Source organism: Seriola aureovittata, chromosome 23, assembly GCF_021018895.1.
Source record: "Seriola aureovittata isolate HTS-2021-v1 ecotype China chromosome 23, ASM2101889v1, whole genome shotgun sequence".
NCBI classification, from domain to species: Eukaryota; Metazoa; Chordata; class Actinopteri; order Carangiformes; family Carangidae; genus Seriola; species Seriola aureovittata.
The window spans coordinates 12,816,369-12,838,223 of record NC_079386.1 but is presented as its reverse complement, the minus strand read 5'-3'; the positions used below and the strand labels follow the sequence as shown (position 1 = coordinate 12,838,223).

Here is a 21,855-nt window from a genome sequence, read left to right as displayed (position 1 = left end):
CCTTCAACTGCAGCAGTCATGTTCTGCATCTGCTCTTTAGTGTTTTAAAGGTTGTTTTGATAGTCCTCTGGCTCTTAAATCACAATCTGGTATCTTGTACCCGCTTCACTTCAACAGGGAGGGGCTGACAAAATACTTTAATTTTCACCACGAATAATAATGATATTGATAATAATTGGGCATTCATATAACAATACTGTTTATTTATTTATTAAAGTTTATTGTTATAACGATATATTTTCAAATTATACGACATCTCTCTCTCTCTCTCTCTCTCTCTCTCTCTCTCTCTCTCTCTCTCTCTCTCTCTCTCTCTCTCTCTCTCTCTGTGTCGCTCTATCTTCCTCCTTCAAACTGCCGCTGGTATAGAAATTGAAAGTTCACAGTTACACGCCGGATCATCGGGACAGGCTGCAAAGTGAGTATTTCTGTGTTTTACCCTCCCATGTTAATACACAACAAAACCTCATGTGCTTATCGGACCGTAAGGGTTATAGTGTAGCCTACACGTGGCACTTTACTGCGGGTTTAGTATCGTGCTCTTGTAGCTTATGGCTTGTGGTTTTGAGGCGTGTGAGTTTCCAAACACAACAACTGAGTTCACTGGTCCCTGTCAAATGTTTGTCAAATCGGCAGTTGCTGTGTTTGTTTAGACTCAAAATGATTTGAGCTTAATCCTATTGTTGCCATTTTAAATGGAAATCGAACACCGTTGTGATTTTTGTAGAGAGCTTTCACAGCCAATTACTATATTTTACATGTTTCAAGCAGTGGTGAAATGTTGGAGATGTTGTACCTCAGTGAAAGTAGTAAACAGCAGTATAAAAATTCCTATTACAAGTAAACGTCCTGAATCTATAATTTCAATAATATATCATATATTTTCAGGAGTAGAAGTACAAACTTTGATTAATACTTGTTATGCAGCAGGATGGAACTTGCCATAGTGTTATATTATTGGATTAATATTACTCATGTATTAACGTGTAAGAATGTTTTATTGTTATATCTGGTGGCTGTGCTGAATATTTTAACTATTTTATATCGTTTGAATTTGAAAAAAAAAGTACATAATATTTTATACAGAGACCAGATGTTTTCTTAAACCCATGAAAAACCATAATCTGAAAAGTAACCATTGCCTATAGTTGTCAAATAAATGTAGTGGAGTACAATATTTCCCTCTGTAATGAAGTGGACTAGAATTATAGAATAGCATAATATAAAATACAAAATACAAGTAAAGTACAAGTATCTGTAAAAACTGTAAAACTTTAAGTACAGTAGGGACGTAAATGTACTTAGTTACTTTCCACCATTGGTTTTAAAGTATATTCTACATGTAAACTGATGCAGTGAACGGAGAATCAAAACTAGATTACAAGTATCATTAGTATTGTCATGTACATTAAACGTATAGCTCGGGTTATTTCACGTGGGGTTGTATGAGCTAGTCATGCAGTCATGCACCACATGAAGCGTACATTTCAACGGATATTGGATTGTTTTTTTTTGTTTTAAAGGTCCACCAGTGTGCCAGTACTCCTGGCCATCTCTCCTAACTGGCAGCGCGCTGATCTCAGTCTAGTGCAGGGAACACACTGACTGTGCATGACTACCTCATGCAACCACATGTCAAATAACCCGAACTATCCTATTCCACTTCACTTCACTTTACATCTGTGATGTACCATACAGCCAGGACTCATTTTTGCTGTTAAATTCTAGATACAAACATATAATAATGGTAATTTGGATATGTGTATGTCTTTTTTAGTGTAAAATTAGGTCTCTTCAGATATTCCATATGCAATTGACTTGATATTTGTCCTTCTGCAGGCAATTCAGTTGCTAATAAAAAAACTTTTGTAAATGTTTGTTTGTAACTTAACTTCTGCTGTATCTAATGTGTTTTGACAGGTTAAATCATATAAATTCAGTAAACTAAAAATGTCAACACTCTCATTCAAAGGACATCACTATGTATCCTGCCCGTGTACAAATGTTCAGAGAGAAACTAGACAACCATCTCAGGTAAGTGACAAAAATGATGATGCTTGCCATAAGCATGTGGCTTAAAGATTTTCTAAGATTTATCATAATGTACCAGTAATTCTTACACTTCACTTTCACTGTTTTGTGTTTAGATTACCATGGCCTGAATAGTCCAGGTCTAACATGCTATTTGAACAGCGTGCTTCAGGTGCTTTTTATGACTGAGGACTTCCGGGCGGCAATAAAACGGTTTGTTACTCCAGCTTGTCTTTATATTTTTAGACAGGTCAGACCAAATGAAAATCAGAACAACTGTTTCGTTAGCTCTTTTCAGTATATTAACGGAATAGTTTTACATTTGGGGGAAAGTTGAGAAGATTGATAATGATGTCTATGTACTAAATATGAAATAATAGCCACAAGCTAGTTATAATGACTGGACACGGAGAAACAATTAGCCTGGCTCTGTACTGAGGTAACAAAATCCACCTACCAAGACCATTAAAGGTCATTAATAAACAAAAATCTAATTGTAAAAAAAGTCATATCGTGGCAGTGGTGTGCCATCAGGGCAAGCAAGGCAAGCAGTGCTCGCCAAGTTAAAGCTAAAAATAGACATCAATTAGAATGATCTTGAAGTGGAAGCGAAATCTCCTTACATCTGATCTCAGAACAACAGGGTGGCAGTTGTCTGCTTGCCTATCTATGAAAGTCACTGCACGCCACTGTATTCTGGTGTTGCTGGGGATTTTGCACAGTTTGTCTGTGGGGATTGGTTGCCAGGCAACCAGTGAAGACTACAGGAAGTTACTGGTTTCAGACAAGAAACTGTCTGGCACATAACCCTCTGTAAAATGGTGACAGATGAAACAAACGAGATATAGATTTAAAATGGCTGCTTCTGCTAGAGATTTATTTCAAGAATAAATAATTGCATTGCTCCTCTTAAAAATATAACCCTCATAAAGATTAGGGCAGACTGGGTGGTCAAGTTATGAGATGACATGGGAGAGAACATCTGGAACTGTGCTCTGCAGAGAGTGAAGGAAAGTATTTCTTGTGCAAAACTAAACATAATACTATTCAAAGTTCTATACTGAGCTCATTCATCCAAAGTAAGACTAGCTAAAATATATCATTATGAAGAATCAAGTTGTGACAGGTGTTGAAATGCCTCTGCCAACTTAACCCATATGTTTTGGTCATGTCCTGCTCTGGGAACTTACTGGTCTGCGCTCTTTAAAATGATATTTCAGGCACTTAATATTGATTCCCAACCCAATGCAGGAGCAGCCATGTTTGGTATCACATATGTACCCTAACAGAATTTGTAATTCTTTCATGTTGCACATTTTGAACTTGTCTGGCATTCTACCACATCTTTAATTTTCACATTTTTCTAGAATTACCACCTCACATAATTTAGTTCAGGCCTATAGCAACGTCATCTTCGCTTAATGCTAACGCGACCTCTTTCATGAATTATCTTATAATTTATGTAAACATTACATACTCCTTTCAGCATGTATTACTCTATGTAACCTCTTTGTTAACTATTTCACTGGAAGTCCTCTACTGCAGTAAGATAATGATCGATATATCTCGCTCATCTGTCATTCTTCCTGTATTATAGTTATTATTAAAGTTATATAGTTTCCAATATTCCACACAGCCTCACCTGCCTATCACACATGATGACATCACAATGGGGTCTAACCGCCAAAGACTCTCACAAAGAAATTGAATTAGTGGTTTTTTTTTTTACCAAAATGTCGATCTATTCCTTCAAAACGCATTTGTCAGAAAGGACTGCATGATAGGATATGAAATCACTCCAGTGCACAGACTGTTGTTCTAAACCATGTTAAATAATGTGACTTTTTTCATTGGTTAATAAAGTTGCTTGTACTTCTCACTGTGCCACAGATGCTGCAGTGAAGATTCAACAACCATTGACTCACGCCTGGGAAAACTGTTTGATGAGTTAGAGAGACGTTTGGCTAGAACATATAGCTTTACAACAAATCTTGGGATCACAGATGGTAAGTTTGGATTTGAGACATTTAACTGCAGCTGTGGGTGCTTATGTGTTAAAATCCTACAGACTCTTGAACCTGGTACTGACTCTATGAGGCAATATATAGTTGATATGAATGATGTTATCTGACAGAAAAATCTAACTTAACCCTACTTTCAGTACACAGGCAATGTGATGCTGCTGAGTATTTTGAGAAGATCCTGCATTTAAGCAGCATAGAGGCATCCAAGGTAGAAGCACATTTATTTACAGTATTTATTTATTTATTTATAGGGGACAGTGTGCATTAATCAACACTGACGTATAAGAACATCAATGCATGTGCTGGGGTTAGCTCAACTGCTAAAGACTTGAAAGTAGAAAAACTCAAAGAAATTACCCCAGTGAGTATCTATAGTATTTTTTATGACATATTACATATACTTCTATATAATATAATTAGATTATTATTACTTGTGCGTTAATATTTAAGCAGCATACTAGTCTTGTATTTGGTTGTAGTGGAGAAATTTGATTTCGTGCTGCAACTAATAATTGTTTTTGGCATGTTCTTGACCAATCCCTTAATTGAAAAGCTAAAACTGTGAAACTGTTTGTCACTTTTACTTGAAAAATGACTTTAATGATTAATTAGTTATCAAAACAGTCACTGATAAGTTTCTGATTATGGACTTTAATAGTAAATCATTAATTGACTAATTGTTTAAGCTCAAATTTTAAACACTATTGTACATAGAATCTTAATCTGTAAAGTAACAATTATGTATTTGATACAGCACTAACTGAGCCTCTGCTGTACTTTTGTATGTAGATTTTCAAGGGAGAGCTGAATCATAAAACCACATGTGTCGCGTGTGAGAAGAGGAACAACTCCAGGAGCTGTTTTTGGATTTTGCCACTTACTGTGAACTATTTGGATCGTCAAACGTACAGTGTGGTACTGTACTTTTTTTAATGTAGTTTTTCTTCAAGGGAGAAAAGAAGAACTTTAATTATTAAATAAGATACTCTGCTTACAGGTGACCGAGTTGAGGGCATACTTTAAAGGAAAAAGAATCTGCGGTGACAACAAGATTTATTGTGACTGCTGCAATAAAAAGCAAGATGCAGACATTGTGAGTAATAAATTAGATCTTTTGACGTCTTTAGTGACAAGGAGTAACTTTGTTGCTACTTCCTGTTCATACTGTTTTATGTTTTCTACTAAGTGACAAAAGCACACCTAAAACATTATTAATAAGCATATCTTATTTACCACCGGGCCTAACTGTAAACAGTAACAGTAATTCTATTTACTTACAGTAAGTGATTAAATAAAAACTAAATAGAATTAAAAATTAGCTACATAAAAATAATATTAAATCATAGTTCTCATATATATTCATAAAGTACTGGCATTATTGTGTAGGAAATGGGCATAAAGGTACACAAGTGGTATTAAGGTATTAGAAGCAATAATTAAATGCACTTGCAGCAACTCTTTCCTTACCAAATCTCAGCTACAATAAACTTTTCTGATCTTTCCAGATGTTGTCTAGTATCATAATTACTGTTCGCAATATATCCTTCCAATATAAAGCAACGTTGGATGAACATCCTGAAACTGAAGTCGCCTCATAAAATCAGTATTTTTACACTGTATGTTAACCCCAAAACATCTTTTCATTATGTGGTTTAGGGCTGTGAGATGACACTTAATCCACAGATTCTGACCCTCCTGCTGAAGAGATTCAGTTTTGACCACAATCATAAGTGTTATATCAAGCTTCACTGCAAAGTGGATGTCCCCCAAACTTTGCACATGGAGGTATGTTTTTATATTTTCCAGCAGCAAATTATTTTAATTTCACATTTCTAAAATATTTTGAATTTGTTCTACTTCCCTTTCTTCAGCAATGCACCTATGACCTCTATGCTTTAGTCAACCACTTTGGTAACCTCAGAGGAGGTCATTATACTGCAGAAATCAAGTCTTTTGAAACTGGGGAGTGGTATCACTTCAATGATGCCATTGTTAAGAGGGTGAGGAGGCTTATTTTTTTTCTATATCCAGTCAAATGTCACTAATCAAGTTTAACAACACTATTATTTTTCATCTCTACAGGTCAAACAACCTCTATTTGGGGCTGGAAACACCTCTGTGAGGTAAATGGTTGCCCTTATGTTATTGAGTGCCATTTCTTTAGTGGTCATGGTGTCATTGAGAAAGCTTCATATGTACTTTATTAGGGCCTTAATATGCTTCAGAGGATCTGCTTGTCAGATAAACTCACAGCATCGTAAACCCCCCCTAACCTTTCCAAAGTTAGACTGGAGGATTTGCGTCCAGTGATTTCTATCATTTGCTGGAGCAGACTGTCCAACAATTCCTGTTTACTCCCACTTTACATAGCAATTTACCAGTTGTGTAAAGGTGTGAAGGTACATCTTTTCTCTCAAGCTCTCTTTTTGTTAATAATTCAGTTGGACAGCCAATCCATCTTTTTGGTCCTTACATAAATATCTCGACAAATTTAAGATGGATTGCTATGATGTTCATTTGTGTAATGATTTTGTGAGACCGGCTTTTTCCATCTAGCGATATCTTCAGGTCAAAATGTTTCATTTGTCCAATACTCTGGTTTATGACCAAATACCTGCAAAACTAATGATATTCTCCATGTGCGAAGTGCTAATCAGCAAATGTTAACATTCTAATCTAAGATGGTTAATGTGGTAAACATCATACATGTGTCATTGTGAGCAGGTTAGAATACTGATGTTAGCATTTAGCTCAAAGAACTGCTGTGCTCAAGTACAGCCTCACAGAGCCACTAGCTTAGCTGTAGACCTTTAGACCTTTAGAGAACGAAACCATGGATTAATTCAAGGATAGAAAATCTAAAAGTATGTGCTCTTCTCCTCCTTTTTACTCATTTACTCACAAAGACACACAAAACACACAATTCTTGGAGAAAGATCAGGTGGTCAAACAACAATGTTTCGAGCATACTGAACCCTTTGCTAACAACCAGAACTGGGGCATTTTTAGTGAAGCTGTACAGTCTGTAGCGATGCAGCTGGGGTTTATGTACCCCACTTTTTGATTATGTGTTTTTCCTCTGAAAACCAGGTCCCATACAGCATACCTTCTCATGTACAGGAAGGGTAAGTTTGCAAATGTACCACATTTACTGATACCTTAATAGATTTATTTTTGTTACACTGTAGTTACATATGTTAAGGTTTTGAATCAGTGCTTTACTTAATAGCAGGTTAAGTTCATAAGCTCCCCTCTTACTCTTCAAAGTGAGCGGACAAACTGATGAAGTCGACCAGAAAGCTGACTTCGCATATTCTGATGTCAAGGCTGAAGGAAGATGTGATGAGGCAGAGAGAGGAGAGGCTCTTGTTCCTCATCATCAACTGAAGGATGAAAGTTGCAGCGTAAGGGAAAACTTGAAGCGCTTAAATGGTGATGGTATTAAAGGAGAGCTATACTGATATAGTTTAGAAGAAATGGACAGATGGTCAAAGAGTCGTTGCCTCAAAGGGACACTGAAGCAGATGGAGACAGTCACTCCAATGGCTGCTCTTTCTCTTCACAAGACACTCATACAGTGTGTATGATGTGCTTAAATAATTACACGGGTTTACATAAACAAGATATAACAGAAAAAGCTGTTTTTTTGTTGACTGTGGTCTTATAATAGATAAACACAAATACCCTTTTGCAGGCAGAATTTATTATGGTGTTAGTAATTTATATTTACAAATTGTTCCAGACTTTCAGAAAAACTTTGAATGCTTCATATCAGCAGGTGTGGCATCAAGCGAAAAAGAAAGTAGGTATTGACACTTTTTTTTTTTTCTCCTGGTTTGTTTTCACAGGAAATAAGATCATTTATACTTTGAAAGTACACTTTGTACCATATCTCATCTTACAGGAAACACGTCTTTAAGACACAACTGTGCCACTGACACAAACACCAGGCAGAGAATTTCTGAGAACCTTTGCCCAACGACTCAAGCCCTGCATGAAACAGAAACTTGATTGGCTGTGCTGTTTACAGTTCACTGAAATCTCACTCACTTTCAATTAATGCCACACATTTACAGGAATTCACATGACTGCAGTTGGGTGTGGTTTCCCCCAAAAAACTATATCTGTTGTTACGACTGCGGTCATATTATTGTAGGTGGTTTGTTGTATATGTGTGTGTGTGCCCTGTGTTCCTGTTTTTTTCATTTGTATGCAAATAGGTGTGTGCCACAGCCGCGCCGTCATTGGGGAAAGGCTCTGCACCCTGGTTGGTGATTGGCTGCAACCCCCGATCACCTGGTACATAAAGAGCCAAGATGGCCGCCGGCTCCCTCTCGTTTTCCTCTTCTCCCAACTGGCCACACCGTTGCAGCAATTCAGTTTTGTGTAGTTTCTTTGTTTCATTGAGTAGTAAGGGTGGGCTGCCAGTTTTGTTTCTCTGGTTTTTTTCCTGTTTATTTAGTCAGGGAGGTGAGTTGATTGTTATTTGTTTTCCCTTGGTGAGCTTAGTTGTTTATTTTCAAGACAGAGGGATTATGTTTATGTTGGCCTTAGTCCACCCTGAAGCCTAACCTGAATATTTTTTTCCTATATGTTCAAAAGAAACTTTTATGTTAATAAATCATTTTCTTTATATTCAACTAATCTTTGTGGTGGCTACTTGGGACTTTGGGAAGATGGGGCTAATTCATGCTGTGTCCTAGGGCCCCCCTAGACTGGGGCATAACACTGTTTTAATTCTATGGTTCTTAAGTTAGATTTCAACTAGAGGGGTCAAATATATCTTAATTTGTTCACAATTCTTTGTTTTGAGTTTGCCTTTCCAGATGATTTGCCATGATTGTTCCATATTTTTGGTATGCCACCATAAATTCACAGATTGTTATGAATTCAAAAAGTGGTGCATGTCTGAGTTGTCACATGTGGAAGAGCTGGTCATCATAGCTAGCACTGTCGTGATCAGACGCCATAGATGTTGGGAATATTAGGTGACAAACTGTCACAAGTTAGTTTCTTCTGAAACATCCTCCTGATGACGCAGAATCAAAACTTTCTTTTTGTCTAGGCAAGATCTGAAATGTTTTGATGTTGGACGTAGTTATAGTTGAATATGTAGGCTACATTAAAATGCACTGCAGTTAATGTGCTGTGATTCACATCAGTGCTGCATTCATGGTATCAACAGCATGAAGCACCAGGAGACTACGTTTACCAGTCTTGTTCTTCTTGTTCTACTTAATTCATAACTCTAGTTAATTCATAACTGTAGCGTAAAGTGAAAATGAAAGTAACCCTTTAATAGTTTAAACAGTTTATTCTGTCAGTGATGTTTTCGCCAAAGAATTAGACACACAAAGAAAAATAAATGTTTTCAGCTTACATCTTTCCAGGTGTAGTGAAATCATATTTTCTATCCCCTATCTGAACATTTAGGGCTGACGTGCTGACATGCGTCATCAGTGGGCGTGGCATCAAGCGAAAAAGAAAGTTCTCTCGACGTTTACTTTCAAAGCAGACAGCCTGTTCATTGTTTGCCGTTACTTATCCAATACAACAATGCAAACATAACTTTCCAATTGTGAAGGTAAGCACATAATCTTTTTCCGTCTGTCCTGCTTTTGCATATGTCCTCTTCTGATCCACTGTGTATATCTTTAGAGCATCTGTTTCAGTGGAGGATCTCTACGTGTACTGAAAATTAAAGGGATCGAAATGAGTTCCTCCCGTCAGAAAGGGGGTGAGATATTCGCGCTGTTCGCTCAGTTTATCATCAACAGCGACAGTATTAAGACACTCTGCAATTCATATTCATTATTAAATACGTGCTACCAACAGGTAGACATCTTGCAAAGTACCATGGCTTGTTGAACCAAGGAGCAACGTGTTACTTGAACAGTGTGCTGCAGGTGCTGTTCATGACCAAAGACTTCAGAGAGGCTGTGGAAAGGTTTGTTACAAAATCTCAACCATATATAATGTTTACCTTTATTTCAACTCAGTAAAGATTACAGCGCACTTCTGTATCACTCATGGCCCCCATGTGTTCACTTCCAGCTACAGCTGTGACAATGATTGTATGGATCGTCGTCTTAAAAGATTGTTTGATAAACTGAGGACAGGCAAAACAAACACACTGGATATCACAAAGATATTGTGCATCAAAAAAGGTACAGTAAACATTCCCTTCATGTTGAATGGTTGAACTTATTCTTTGGGAAATTGTCCCAGTTTACCAGCTAAGTTGCCAGTTTCATTAAATACACTAATTGTACGATTGTTTTAGAGTCAGTAATCCAGAGTTGATATTTTACCTTTAAAAGAGGCAGATGAGTCAGAAAGGTCAAAATGGTCATTTTACCATCCACAGAAAGAAAAACACATTTGATTTCTTTTTCTTCCACAGTGCATGAACAACATGATGCTGCTGAGTGCTTTGAGAAGATTCTGACTTGTCTGACCTGTGCTCACGCATCAAACGTATAGACTTAATAATAAACATAACATTTATTTCTAAAACCTAAGGATCTTTACATTATGTCAAATGAAACACTGTTCTATCCGTCTCTATTTGTTGTTCTTGAAGATATTCCAAGGACGGCTGACACACGAGAACACCTGCTCTTCATGTTCTAACAAGTCAGTCACTAATGGTCCATTTTGGAGTCTGCCTCTTGAATTGGTGAAATCTCAGGAAAAGACCTACACTGTGGTAAGGACAGATATGTTCCTATCTTTAATACATTCATTTTTTGCCAGGAGATATAATTTATACTAATTATGCCATGATCAATTCACACCATTCACATGAGATGTCAAATTGTGGAAAATATTTTATGTATTCAGCGAGACTTGCAGTATCTGTTTATGAAAGGCATGGATCAATGTGTGAAAACTTTGCAATTCTGTCAAACCAAAAATGAAACTACTTGAACCCTTTCTCAGAGTATGTTTTAAATACACCTGGGGGATGAGTCAGATTTGAGATGAATTAAGGCAGAATGGCTCATGTAAATGTTGGCATGACATCATTGTTTGGGGCAAGTGAAATTTGTTTAAAAATTTTCTCTTTGAAAACTATGTAGAGAATTGTGTGAAAATAACCTGCTCAGGTTTTTCTGCAATAGCAAATCTCAGGAACAAGAGACATTCAATGTGTTTTTCAGGTGGAGGGCATTTCCAAGTATTTCACAGCGTTAGCTGTCAGTGGATCGAATCAGATATACTGTGACGAGTGTGCTGCAAAATCTGATGCGACTAATGTAAGTTATGAATAACTTCTTTTTTATTTGTATAAAATAAACTTTATATATAGTGATAGCATTATGAGTTTATATTGTTAAATTTAATGATACTAAAACACATGTTGAGGTGATTATATGACAATGCAGTGTTGTACTGCATATCACATTTTGCAATAATCTTATTGTTATGGCACAAGTAAAACTGGTGATGTTATTTCTTGTTGCATCTAGGGGAATTAATTATCTCTAAGCCTTACAGCTATACCATCCATAGATCAGCCACAATATATACAGGAAAACGTGAATAAGAGAGGGTGCAGGTCTTATCTAAACCCCAGTAAGCTTGACTCACTTTGTGACATGTCATGAGCTGAACACTGTCAGCTCACAGCTCAGCATTGGTTTCAGTTAGTTTACCTTAACATGCAAATGCAGATATAAACTCAATAAAAATGCTTCAGTAATGATACATCATTCATCACAGTCTCACCAAGAGATCTCTTTGCTCTCTGCCACACAACAACTTGCATGCATTGGCATCTCCTTTCTTTTCTTCTCACTTTCTTCTTTGGCATCTGCCCTCAGACAGGTTCATATAGGGAAGACCTGACACTCTGCAACCATTTAAAGATGTGTGACTTCGAACTTCTGTCCCTTCAAGACAAAAATAAACAAAACAAAAAATCTGTCACAGGACAGATTATTAGTTTTTCTTCTTATAACATGCATCTTCCTGTGTTCCTTGTGTTTGAGATAGTATCACAAACACATGTTAAGTTATTCAAGGAAGTCCTACCAATAAGGGATTTGGTTGCACTTTATTTTATGGTGTACTAATAAGACGTAACAAGCCGTACTCTGTATCAAATTAGACAAAACTTTAAATAATATGTTCTTTATTAGACAGTAAACAAACATAGTTATACCATATTTAGACACCATAGGTTACACCTAAATTATGCTGCAAAGAGAAACTGCCTATAATTGCATATTAGATCCAGAATAAACAATACACTATTACACCAAATTATACTCTAATTAGAAACCAAATAGAAAAACCTTTATATGCTATTAGACACCATTTTCCAAGATCATAGTCTAATGAGACATAGAACACAATGTCATATCTGATATATCCATGAAGGTTGTAGGTAGTTATAGTTTCTACTTCCATATGTCACAAACATTAGGCTTTGGAAGCTGCCAGCACATTGCATCTTTATTTCCCACAGCAACACAAATTAGACTTCCTTAGAGGGTAATTAGGCGGCACATTACAATAAAACTGTAAAGTAAAATAATCCACCTGCATATTGTGGTTGTTTTTACAGTTTGTTATTGATAATTCAAACAGAGTTGTTATTGAGTAGTTCCTTCATTACTTCATCATTATATCACAATAGGTTCCTTACAAACAAATGAGACACAGCACATTTCCAAACAAGTGTTTTAATCACAATGTTCAGGCCACATATATATAAACAGATGATCTCATCCACATTGTTTTCTGATGCATTAGTGATGACTTTGACTTAAAAATAGTTGCAATAAACAGAATATAATTTTAATTCATTTAAAATATTTAATCATGGATCTGTGTAGAAAGACAATCATATAAAATACAAACTGGTTTTATATTTTAAATATAGTCATTTGTAACAAAAAGCTCCGGAGTGACAAAAATAATGCATTGTTTAAAAATTAAGGGCACTTGAAGAGAAACAATATACTGGCCTTATACGGATGTTTGTCACACTGAAAGTTATCTTGACTGATCCAATTGCATATTTCTCCTAACAAATTTGTCATGCGTGTCTGTGGGCACAGCTGTAATGTTACAGTCCCACACTCCAGCAGAGATGGACAGACAGAAAAAAAAAGAAAAGAATATCCCCAAGCTGAGCGGGGGCGAAGCTTCATTCCAGCATCACATCGCTGGTCGCTTTAGTTTTTAAAACAGTTGAACAGGTACAGATGACTGGTAGTTAACACCAGTTGTTACGTGTGCCCTTGCTGTGTGGTGTCCTGTCCTCTCTCTCTCTCTGTTACTCTTCTGTCTCCCTCCTCCCTCTGCCAGGTGCACATCTGGGTGCAATCAGCACTCAGGGGGAGAGGGAGGGGCAGAGAGTGCAGAGACAGAGGAGGCACACACACACACACACACACACACACACGTGGACAGCGGTACCTGTGGTGAGGGTTCTTTGTCATCTTTTCCTTCCCCAAGCAGGGTTCTTTCTTCCACGCACGTTTAGGTGCTGTGGGGCTTTGTTATTTTAGTTTGTTGCATTAATTTGGGCTGGAGATGACCAGTAGTCCTGTTATTCGTTATTTGTACTGTTTAGGTTTAGTTTGGTTTAGGTAGTTGGGGGGGGGGGGGTACCTGCTATGACAATGATCATTGGTGATTGGACGAAAGCACGTCCGTCTGTTTAAAAGGTGGGGAAGTCTGCTTTACGCCATACCAGGTAGTTCACGGCACGGATGCAAACATGGCTACTACAGAAGAAGAAGTTATCAGGCATTATTTTGATGCGGGGCATACATATGAGGTGATAGTTGACATGCTGTCCACCTTTCACTACATCACAATGAGTGTTCGCACTCTTAAGACACGGTTACGAGAAGCAGGGTTGTTTAGGAGAAAGAATTATTCCCCACTCGCACAGGTGAGACGAGCCATATTGACATACATTGCCACAATGAGGGCAATACATCTTTGTCACTCTTCTAAATGAAGTCCGCCCGAGCCGTAAACTACCTGGTATGGCATAAAGCAGCCTTGAAAATACCTGTTAAACAAACGGATGTGCTTTCGTCCAATCACCAATGATCCTTGTCATAGCAGGTACCTACCCTTTCTGTTAGTAATTAATGTCGTTGTGTTTTTTTAATGTCGTTGTTTTTGTTAATGTCATTGTGTTTCCTTTTTGTTGTGTTTTCCTTTTTGTCGTTGTGTTTTTGTTAATGTCGTTGTGTTTTTGTTAATGTCGTTGTGTTTTTGTTAATGTCGTTGTGTTTTTGTTAATGTCGTTGTGTTTCCTTTTTGTTGTTGTGATTTTGTTAATGTTGTTGTGTTTTCCTTTTTGTTGTGTTTTTGTTAATGTTGTTGTGTTTTCCTTTTTGTCGTGTTTTTGTTAATGTCGTTGTGTTTCCTTTTTGTCGTTGTGTTTTTGTTAGTGTCGTTGTGTTTCCTTTTTGTTGTTGTGTTTTCCTTTTTGTTGTGTTTTGTTAATGTCGTTGTGTTTTTGTTAATGTCGTTGTGTTTTCCTTTTTGTCATTGTGTTTTTGTTAATGTCATTGTGTTTCCTTTTTGTTGTGTTTTTGTTAATGTCGTTTTTTGTTAATGTTGTTGTGTTTTCCTTTTTGTCGTGTTTTTGTTAATGTCGTTGTGTTTTTGTTAATGTCGTTGTGTTTCCTTTTTGTTGTTGTGTTTTTGTTAATGTTGTGTTTCCTTTTTGTCGTTGTGTTTTTGTTAGTGTCGTTGTGTTTCCTTTTTGTTGTTGTGTTTTTGTTAATGTTATTGTGTTTTCCTTTTTGTTGGTGTCATTTGCCCTTCAGGGCCACCGTATGATTGGGGTGTTGTGACAGAAATTGTAGTCCCAAAAATGCACCGGCATGAAATCTTCAAATTGGCACACGATAATCCACTTGCTGGCCATTTAGGCGTTAATAAAAATTTATGACAGTTTCCAGCGATGTTTCTTTCTGGCCAGGATTAAAACTGGACGTGCGCCAGTACTGCAAAACATGTCATGTGTGCCAAGTCTCTTGTAAACCAAATCAGATCATACCACCATACCCTCTTTATCCATATCACCCAGAGAGTCAGGGGGCAATTGAACATGGGGCGATAAAGTATTGGTATTGTTGCCCATTCTCGGTTCTGCTTCGGAGGCACGTTACACTGGCCCCTATGTAGCAAGGAAAAAGTGAGTGACCGGGACTAAATACTGTAGTTGCCACTCCGGAACGTCGGCGGTGAAGTAGATTGTGTCATGTTAACATGTTGAAGCCTTACCTGGGCAGAGAATCTGTCTCTTTGTCTTCTGTCTGTGAAGAGGGCAAAACTGTTATGGCGCTGTCCGGTGCTGAATTTTACTGATGAGGCTCAGTTTGCCGCGGCGCTGTCCAGTGCTGATCCCAGGGAGACACCCCTCGAGCCTTGTCTGATGTTGAGGATGTTGTTGGTCCGTCCAGTGCTGTTGTCCAAGGACGGTTGAAAATTTTTGAAATCCAAACTTAATGAGTATTTTCCGCATTTGACTCATGTCCAGAATGAGGATGTGGTCAGTCTATAAAACTTTCACGTCTCACGGGAGAGCTCTGCTTTGCAACCCCTGACACTTTCTTGCAGTACACAGTGATGCCATTTGGCGTGGGTAATGCGCCAGCTACATTTTGGTGCTTGGTAAACAGTCTTGTCGGGCTTGTCAGGATGCGAAGCATATTTGGATGACGTTGTGGTCTATTGGAGTTCGTGGGATGACCACATTCAGCAGCTTCCTGCAGTGTTTTGAAGGCTGCGTGATGCCAATCTCACACTTAATTTAACTTAAAAAGTGTCAATTTGGTCAAGCTACGGTGACATATTTGGGCAAAGTTGTGAGTTGGGGGCAAGTCAAGCCGGTGCATTCGACGCGACGGCCCACTGCATGGTTGGCCCATTGTCTTCCTTTCTTTGTTTAGTTTGGCCGGAGTCTCCAGTCCTTTTTGTTTACAGCGTTAGCATGCTTGCTTTTAGCTGAAATGTCAGCAGTCCAATACAAATCCACAAAAAGAGTCAAGGTCCGTGGGAGCGATTGGCTTTGCTGTAAACTGTCCAGAGTAAAATTGATCTGACCTACATTAAGGTAGTACTGCCACACTAGTAGCCATTAACTTTATTCTAGTGTTTGCAATTTTTTTTTTTTACTTTTCTTTGTTGAATTGAAGAATGACAAACGTCCCATGAAAAAGACAGCCAATTAAGAGGCATATTTTGAACTCGAAGCTAATTACTTAAAATTTTGACTCATTAATAAAATGCCATCTACACTGATTTTTTCAGTGCGTACACATTAAGATCCCTGCATACATTCACAAATCTGAGTACCCACATCAAACAAAATGAGACACAAACTTACAGAGATACTGTTTCACAACATTTGCAAACACTTTGTGTGGAGAGTATGATAATACTTCTACCCCACAACTACAGGCAACCCAGATGAGAGTTTCAATATATTTATCAACCCTCATCACAGGGCATTTTTAAGGAGATTTTCTTTAAAAATTAGAGAATCACAGACTAGAGAAAAGTGAGGGGATCATATTCCCCCATGCCTAGAACAAGCTCTTGACTTAACTAGCCCTACTACAATAAGCCACCCCATAACCATCAACTTTCTCAGCTGTACATTTTTGGTTACTTACTTCACCTACATTCATGTATATTTCTATTTAATGGGGAAAAACTCATGACTCTCTCAAATCAAATTAAAACTAAAACTCTATCGTTTTCTGCCTACTTATTAGCATCCTATAGATAATGCTAATGATAACTCTACCTACTGAGCACTAAACTCTGTAGATGAGGGTACTTCTGAGTGGATCATCACATTCATAAGGTGCACACTAGCTACACCTGGCAGTGAGCTCCTTTTAATGACCTTGTCATTACTAAAGGTATTATGCATGAAGAGGATACCAAATGGAGAGTGGATTGCCCCTCCTCAACTCACCAAGGGGTGGGATTGTGGGTTGCCCTGCTAAAAGTAGTACAACAACTAACAGAAATGAAACAGCTTAGAATGAGTGATATACAGTTGCTCAGCTTTTCAAAAATGCAGTAGTGACAATTCTCTATGGCCAACCAGTCTACAGTGATTTCATTTTTCAAATGTAAAAGAAAAAAATATACTCAGTGTGTCATCTTGCAATGATTGTTTTTTTGGTTTTTTTTGCATTTATTGTACTTTATTGCTCAAACTTAGCAATTTATTTTATTGTATTTGTGTGTCTCAATTAGGAATTTGTAATAAACGAGCATCCAGAAGTTCTGACGCTGCTGCTGAAGAGATTTAAGTTTGACGACCGTCGCATGGAACATGTGAAGATAAACTGCAGTGTGGAGGTTCCCTACACCCTACAGATACCACAGGTATATTGTATATACATTTTAATATTTTATCACAACTCATTATTTTTTATTTCCTCATCCTGATTTCTGTCCTATTTTTCCACTGGTGATCAGAGTCAGACGTATGACCTGTACGCGTTTGTGGATCATTTTGGAGATCTGAGAGGTGGACATTACACTGCTACAATCAAGTCCCAGGAGGATGAGAGATGGTATAACTTCAATGATACCACTGTCACACCGGTAAGACTGATCACCTTTTCTTCAGTGTTATTGATCCCAAAGCAGCAGTGCTTCAACACTTAGTTGTGCAGTCAGGTGGTAGATGGTAAAAAATGATAATAATGGGGAAACCTGTTATTCCTTTCACCAACAGCTTCGTTACCCGCCATTCCAGGTGCATGACAATAAGAAGAGGTAAGACTTAATTTGTCTTTTTTTCCCCACCATACATTTGCTGAATATGACAATGACCTTGCCTTCGCACATTTGTCCCATCAGATCCCAGAGTGCTTATCTTCTTTTCTACAGGAAAAAGAAAAGTAAGATGCCAAACTTTTTCATTAAGCTTACTGTGGTGTGGTTTGAATGATTGGGCGACACTGATAGTCTGTCAGAATTGATTTTATCTCTCTCTCTGGTTTACCTTCCCAGTGCATGCTGCAGACGCTTTGACTCAAGACACCAGAGACGCGTTGACTTCCAAAGAGGAAGATTGTGGCAAACAAAGACATGAGAAGATAGACAGAACTGGAGCTGATGGCGGGAAGAAGGCAGCATGTACTACAAAGGGTGTCACCTCTGCTCAGTCTTATACTTCACATCATCAACAAAATCAGCAACAGAGACAGGAGAAACAGATTGTGGGAGAAGTTCATGGCAAGACAGGTGGGAAGAGAGGAAAAAAAAAAAGGCAAAAAACAAAAAGAGAAAGTCGCTAAGAAAAGGAATGGTGAGGGAGATGATATTACCAGTTTCTCAAAGGCCTTAAAAGGTTTGAACCTGAAAGACTGATCTTCTATCTAAACAAATTCACAGTCAAAATCACTGAAAAAGGAAATGATCATGGAAACAGAAAAGGACAGAAAACAAGCACAAAGTACACATTTTGTCCAGGATGATGAAAATTGTTAATTTGCAACACTGCATGTTCGGGTAATCCACAAGATTCTCTTATTTTTTGGTGGACCCACAACGAGCAGTGCCATTGGAGGACAATAGATGTCACAGGAAAAGTAATAAACAATTTTTTTAATTTCATATTTTAATAGGCATTAAAAATAAGAATGTATGTATTCCCAGTTTTAAATTGCCTTTTCAAATAGTTTTTCAAATTTTATTATTTATTCATGAATTAAGAAATGTATTTCTGAAAGGTTCATTTAATGAGTGTTTATGCTGTTTTTGTTATTATTGATGGATTAATTGTTCATTTATAAATTATTTTTACAATTCTATTTTCATATTAAAATATGAAATTAAGGAAGTGCTTTATTACTTTTCCTGGGACATCCCTGGTCATCCATAAAGACCAGACCTATAAACACCATTCTCCATGACTGATTACCTGACTCATTAAGTGATCAAGTTACACCATTGGTCAACCAGACGAGTGTTGGATTTTTCCCATTAGTCACTGCCCTTTCAAAACGAATTGGGGCAAACAAGCAGTATTGCCAACTTGATGCCTTTGTCGCTAGATTAACAGTTTGTCCAACCTCTTCAGTGACTTTAAAAAAACAAAACAAAGGCACAACACTCTACTACTCTGTTCAGTCGGTGGCAGAGAGGCGGAGCAGCCGTTTATTACCCAAACGGAGGTAGAAGAAAGATATTCTGTTGCTTCTAACTTTCTCCTTGAGCTATAATTTTGTATGTAAATTTAGCCAAAATCTTCTTTTCTGTTGTCTTTAATCTATGTGTTTGGTGATTTTGATAGACAGCGCTACTGTTATACAACAAAATGTTGTCACTCTTAATGGCCCATGAGAACAGCTTTATTGGGAATTGGGCTATATTTAAATACTGTATATGTGGACACAGAGCGAAAGAGAGAAGTCAACAGACAAAGAGCTGATACCAGCTGACACTGGGCAGAATAAAACTGTGACGCAATGATGTCATTGGTTTACAGGTTCCACAACAGATTTCAACTATGTCCTCAATTTTGTATTTACCATACGCAGTCCAGCCGGATGCTAGATTTGGACCTCGTCTTGTTAATAGATGCTAAGCCATTCTGCACTGTACTTGATAGATATGTCTATTCTGACTGTCTGTAGATAGCACTCTTTGTTTAGTCTTGTTCAGTCTGTTTAACAGATCACCTTTTCTGTTTTTTCGTTAATGTAAAATACATAACTTCCTGCTTGCCACAGGAAACGAAAAGCAAATGAAAAAGAGAGAGGGTTGTTTCAGATAAAAGTGTGGATTTATTCCATCAGTTTGTAATAGAAAGTAATGCAACGAAAAGGACTTTAATGACTTCACTTGTTGTTCTCACTTTCTTCAATTTTGCAATTTATACAGTTGAAGTGTATTGACATTTTATTTTTTAAGAATACTTTTTAAGAATTGTTCAGAGATACATAAATAATACTGGATGTAACATATAAAATGGTTTCAAACAAAAGATTGTAGGAGGAAATAAAATTCAAATGTAAACTTGACTAGATATCTAGATATCTTTTAGTTTATGTGTAGGTTACTACATTATTATTATTATTATTATTACATTATTAAATTAGAAAAATAAATATAATGTGAAAGAAATAGAAAAAGAAAAGAATTATTAATCGAAGAGGCCCACTGCTCCCTTCATCCTGTTTATTCATCCGCTAATCTTCAGGTCAATCAGTGAGTTTGCTTTATTTCTGTGTCTCCCTCTGGTGTTTTAGCAGAAAATCCACACTGTAAAAAAAACAAACAACTTATTTTACAGTAGTTTTCTGTTTTTTTAAATTGTGTACAAAAGTCTGTAAAATTACAGAAATTATCCGTGAATTAACAGCCAAACTTTTATTTTTAGCATTATGCCAATAATAATGAATTACATTTATATCCCATTTTTGTAAAGAAAAATTACTGTATTATTTATACAGTTTTTTCTGCTTTCTTAAATTACATACAAATCTATGTAAGAAGTAATTATCTGTAATTAAAAATGTAGCTTGTTATTATAAAAGGTTAATGTCCATACTAACAATTAAAAGTTTTTCTCTGTAATTTTAGGGGTAAATCATTAGTTTTGCATTTATGTGCACTTTTACATTCAAACTTTGTAATTCTGGATGCAAATGTGGGAAACTTTTTTTTCATTACATCAAACATTCAAACTTCAAACAAAAAAAGTTTGAAGTACTGGAACATATCCAAGCATGTACTGGAAGGAAAGCAGGAAAATGGTTTATCACACAACACACAATCACGCACACTCACACACATTCAAACCTATGGACAATTTAGAGTCCTTGATTAATTAAACACAAGGAGAACATGCAAGCAACACATGCAAGAAAGAACCAGGGTTGAAGCTGAACCCAGGTGCTTCTTGCTGTTGTCTTCCTGCCTAGACTTTACTAAGCTGTGTATTTGTGTATGCACCATATACCATAAAAGAAAACAGTACAAATTTGACAGTGACCAATTCATTTGCTGTGGCCACCTGATTCATTCAGCTCAGGGAAACTTGTTCAATAAACTAGATATTCGGTCATTTTGCAAACACTAAAATATAGTATTCTATATACTGTACTCTGTGTTTTTGTCTGTGTAAACCCATAGGTATCAATAAAACTTTACCATACATTATTAATTTTTTATTCATACCCTACAAAAACAATATTTGACCTAATTGGTCAAAATTAAATAACCTACAAATACAACTAAATACACACATTTCTTTCATATTTCAAAAAAATCATATTTTCCTATTGTTGCTATGTTACCACACTGAAACAAATGCTATTGGCTGTCTCATCGTGAACATTTGAACATGATTGGTTGATCTGACTGTCATCAAGGCAACTGGCCACTGACAGCTGTGTGCGCCTCTCACCGGTCAAATTTGAGAATAAGTGTTGAGTGGGAGTGCTGCTGCTGGCCGACGGCACACCTCACTGCTACTAGGTCTGCCAAATTCTTATTTTGAGCAAGTTTGAGATGTAGGTTGTTAATGGAGAACTGGAATATTAGGAAAGGTTGGACAGAATCTGTTTGGTCACCTAAGAAAAGTTAAGTGAATTTATAGCCTGCAAAAATATCAGGTAAGAAAACATTTACTCCATTATCTTTGTGACTTTGTTTGAGTTCATGTTGTTTATTTCGGATTAAGTAATGCTATAGACCAGGGGTGTCAAACTCATTTTCACGGAGGGCCACATCAGCATAATGGTTGCCCTCAAAGGGCCAGATGTAACTTTGAGGCAGTATAAATGTA

General features: G+C 37.1%; 2 protein-coding genes across 8 annotated transcripts; both read left to right on the top strand.

Moving 5' to 3' along the window:
• Positions 1–301: 301 nt before the first annotated feature.
• LOC130164092 (ubiquitin carboxyl-terminal hydrolase 47-like) lies at positions 302–8,695 on the top strand. Of its 7 annotated transcripts, none has more exons than XM_056368521.1 (14): positions 302–418; positions 1,973–2,034; positions 2,148–2,244; positions 3,922–4,037; positions 4,193–4,263; positions 4,845–4,970; positions 5,053–5,148; positions 5,712–5,840; positions 5,927–6,055; positions 6,138–6,178; positions 7,146–7,180; positions 7,323–7,459; positions 7,806–7,857; positions 8,276–8,695. In XM_056368521.1, the coding sequence occupies exons 3-14, from the start codon at positions 2,213–2,215 to the stop codon at positions 8,443–8,445; spliced, it is 1,134 nt and encodes a 377-aa protein (XP_056224496.1). In that variant the 5' UTR covers positions 302–418; positions 1,973–2,034; positions 2,148–2,212; the 3' UTR covers positions 8,446–8,695. The 7 variants fall into 7 exon arrangements, with proteins under 7 accessions (XP_056224496.1, XP_056224500.1, XP_056224499.1 ...); XM_056368525.1 differs by having other exon boundaries at positions 7,798–7,857; XM_056368524.1 differs by having other exon boundaries at positions 7,960–8,418.
• An 800-nt stretch (positions 8,696–9,495) lies between these two features.
• Positions 9,496–20,086, top strand: LOC130164969 (uncharacterized). Its single transcript, XM_056369988.1, has 12 exons — positions 9,496–9,639; positions 9,714–9,792; positions 9,891–10,002; positions 10,110–10,222; positions 10,459–10,532; positions 10,639–10,764; positions 11,219–11,314; positions 17,307–17,438; positions 17,532–17,660; positions 17,794–17,834; positions 17,919–17,959; positions 18,072–20,086. The coding sequence occupies exons 2-12, from the start codon at positions 9,768–9,770 to the stop codon at positions 18,356–18,358; spliced, it is 1,176 nt and encodes a 391-aa protein (XP_056225963.1). The 5' UTR covers positions 9,496–9,639; positions 9,714–9,767; the 3' UTR covers positions 18,359–20,086.
• Positions 20,087–21,855: the final 1,769 nt, after the last annotated feature.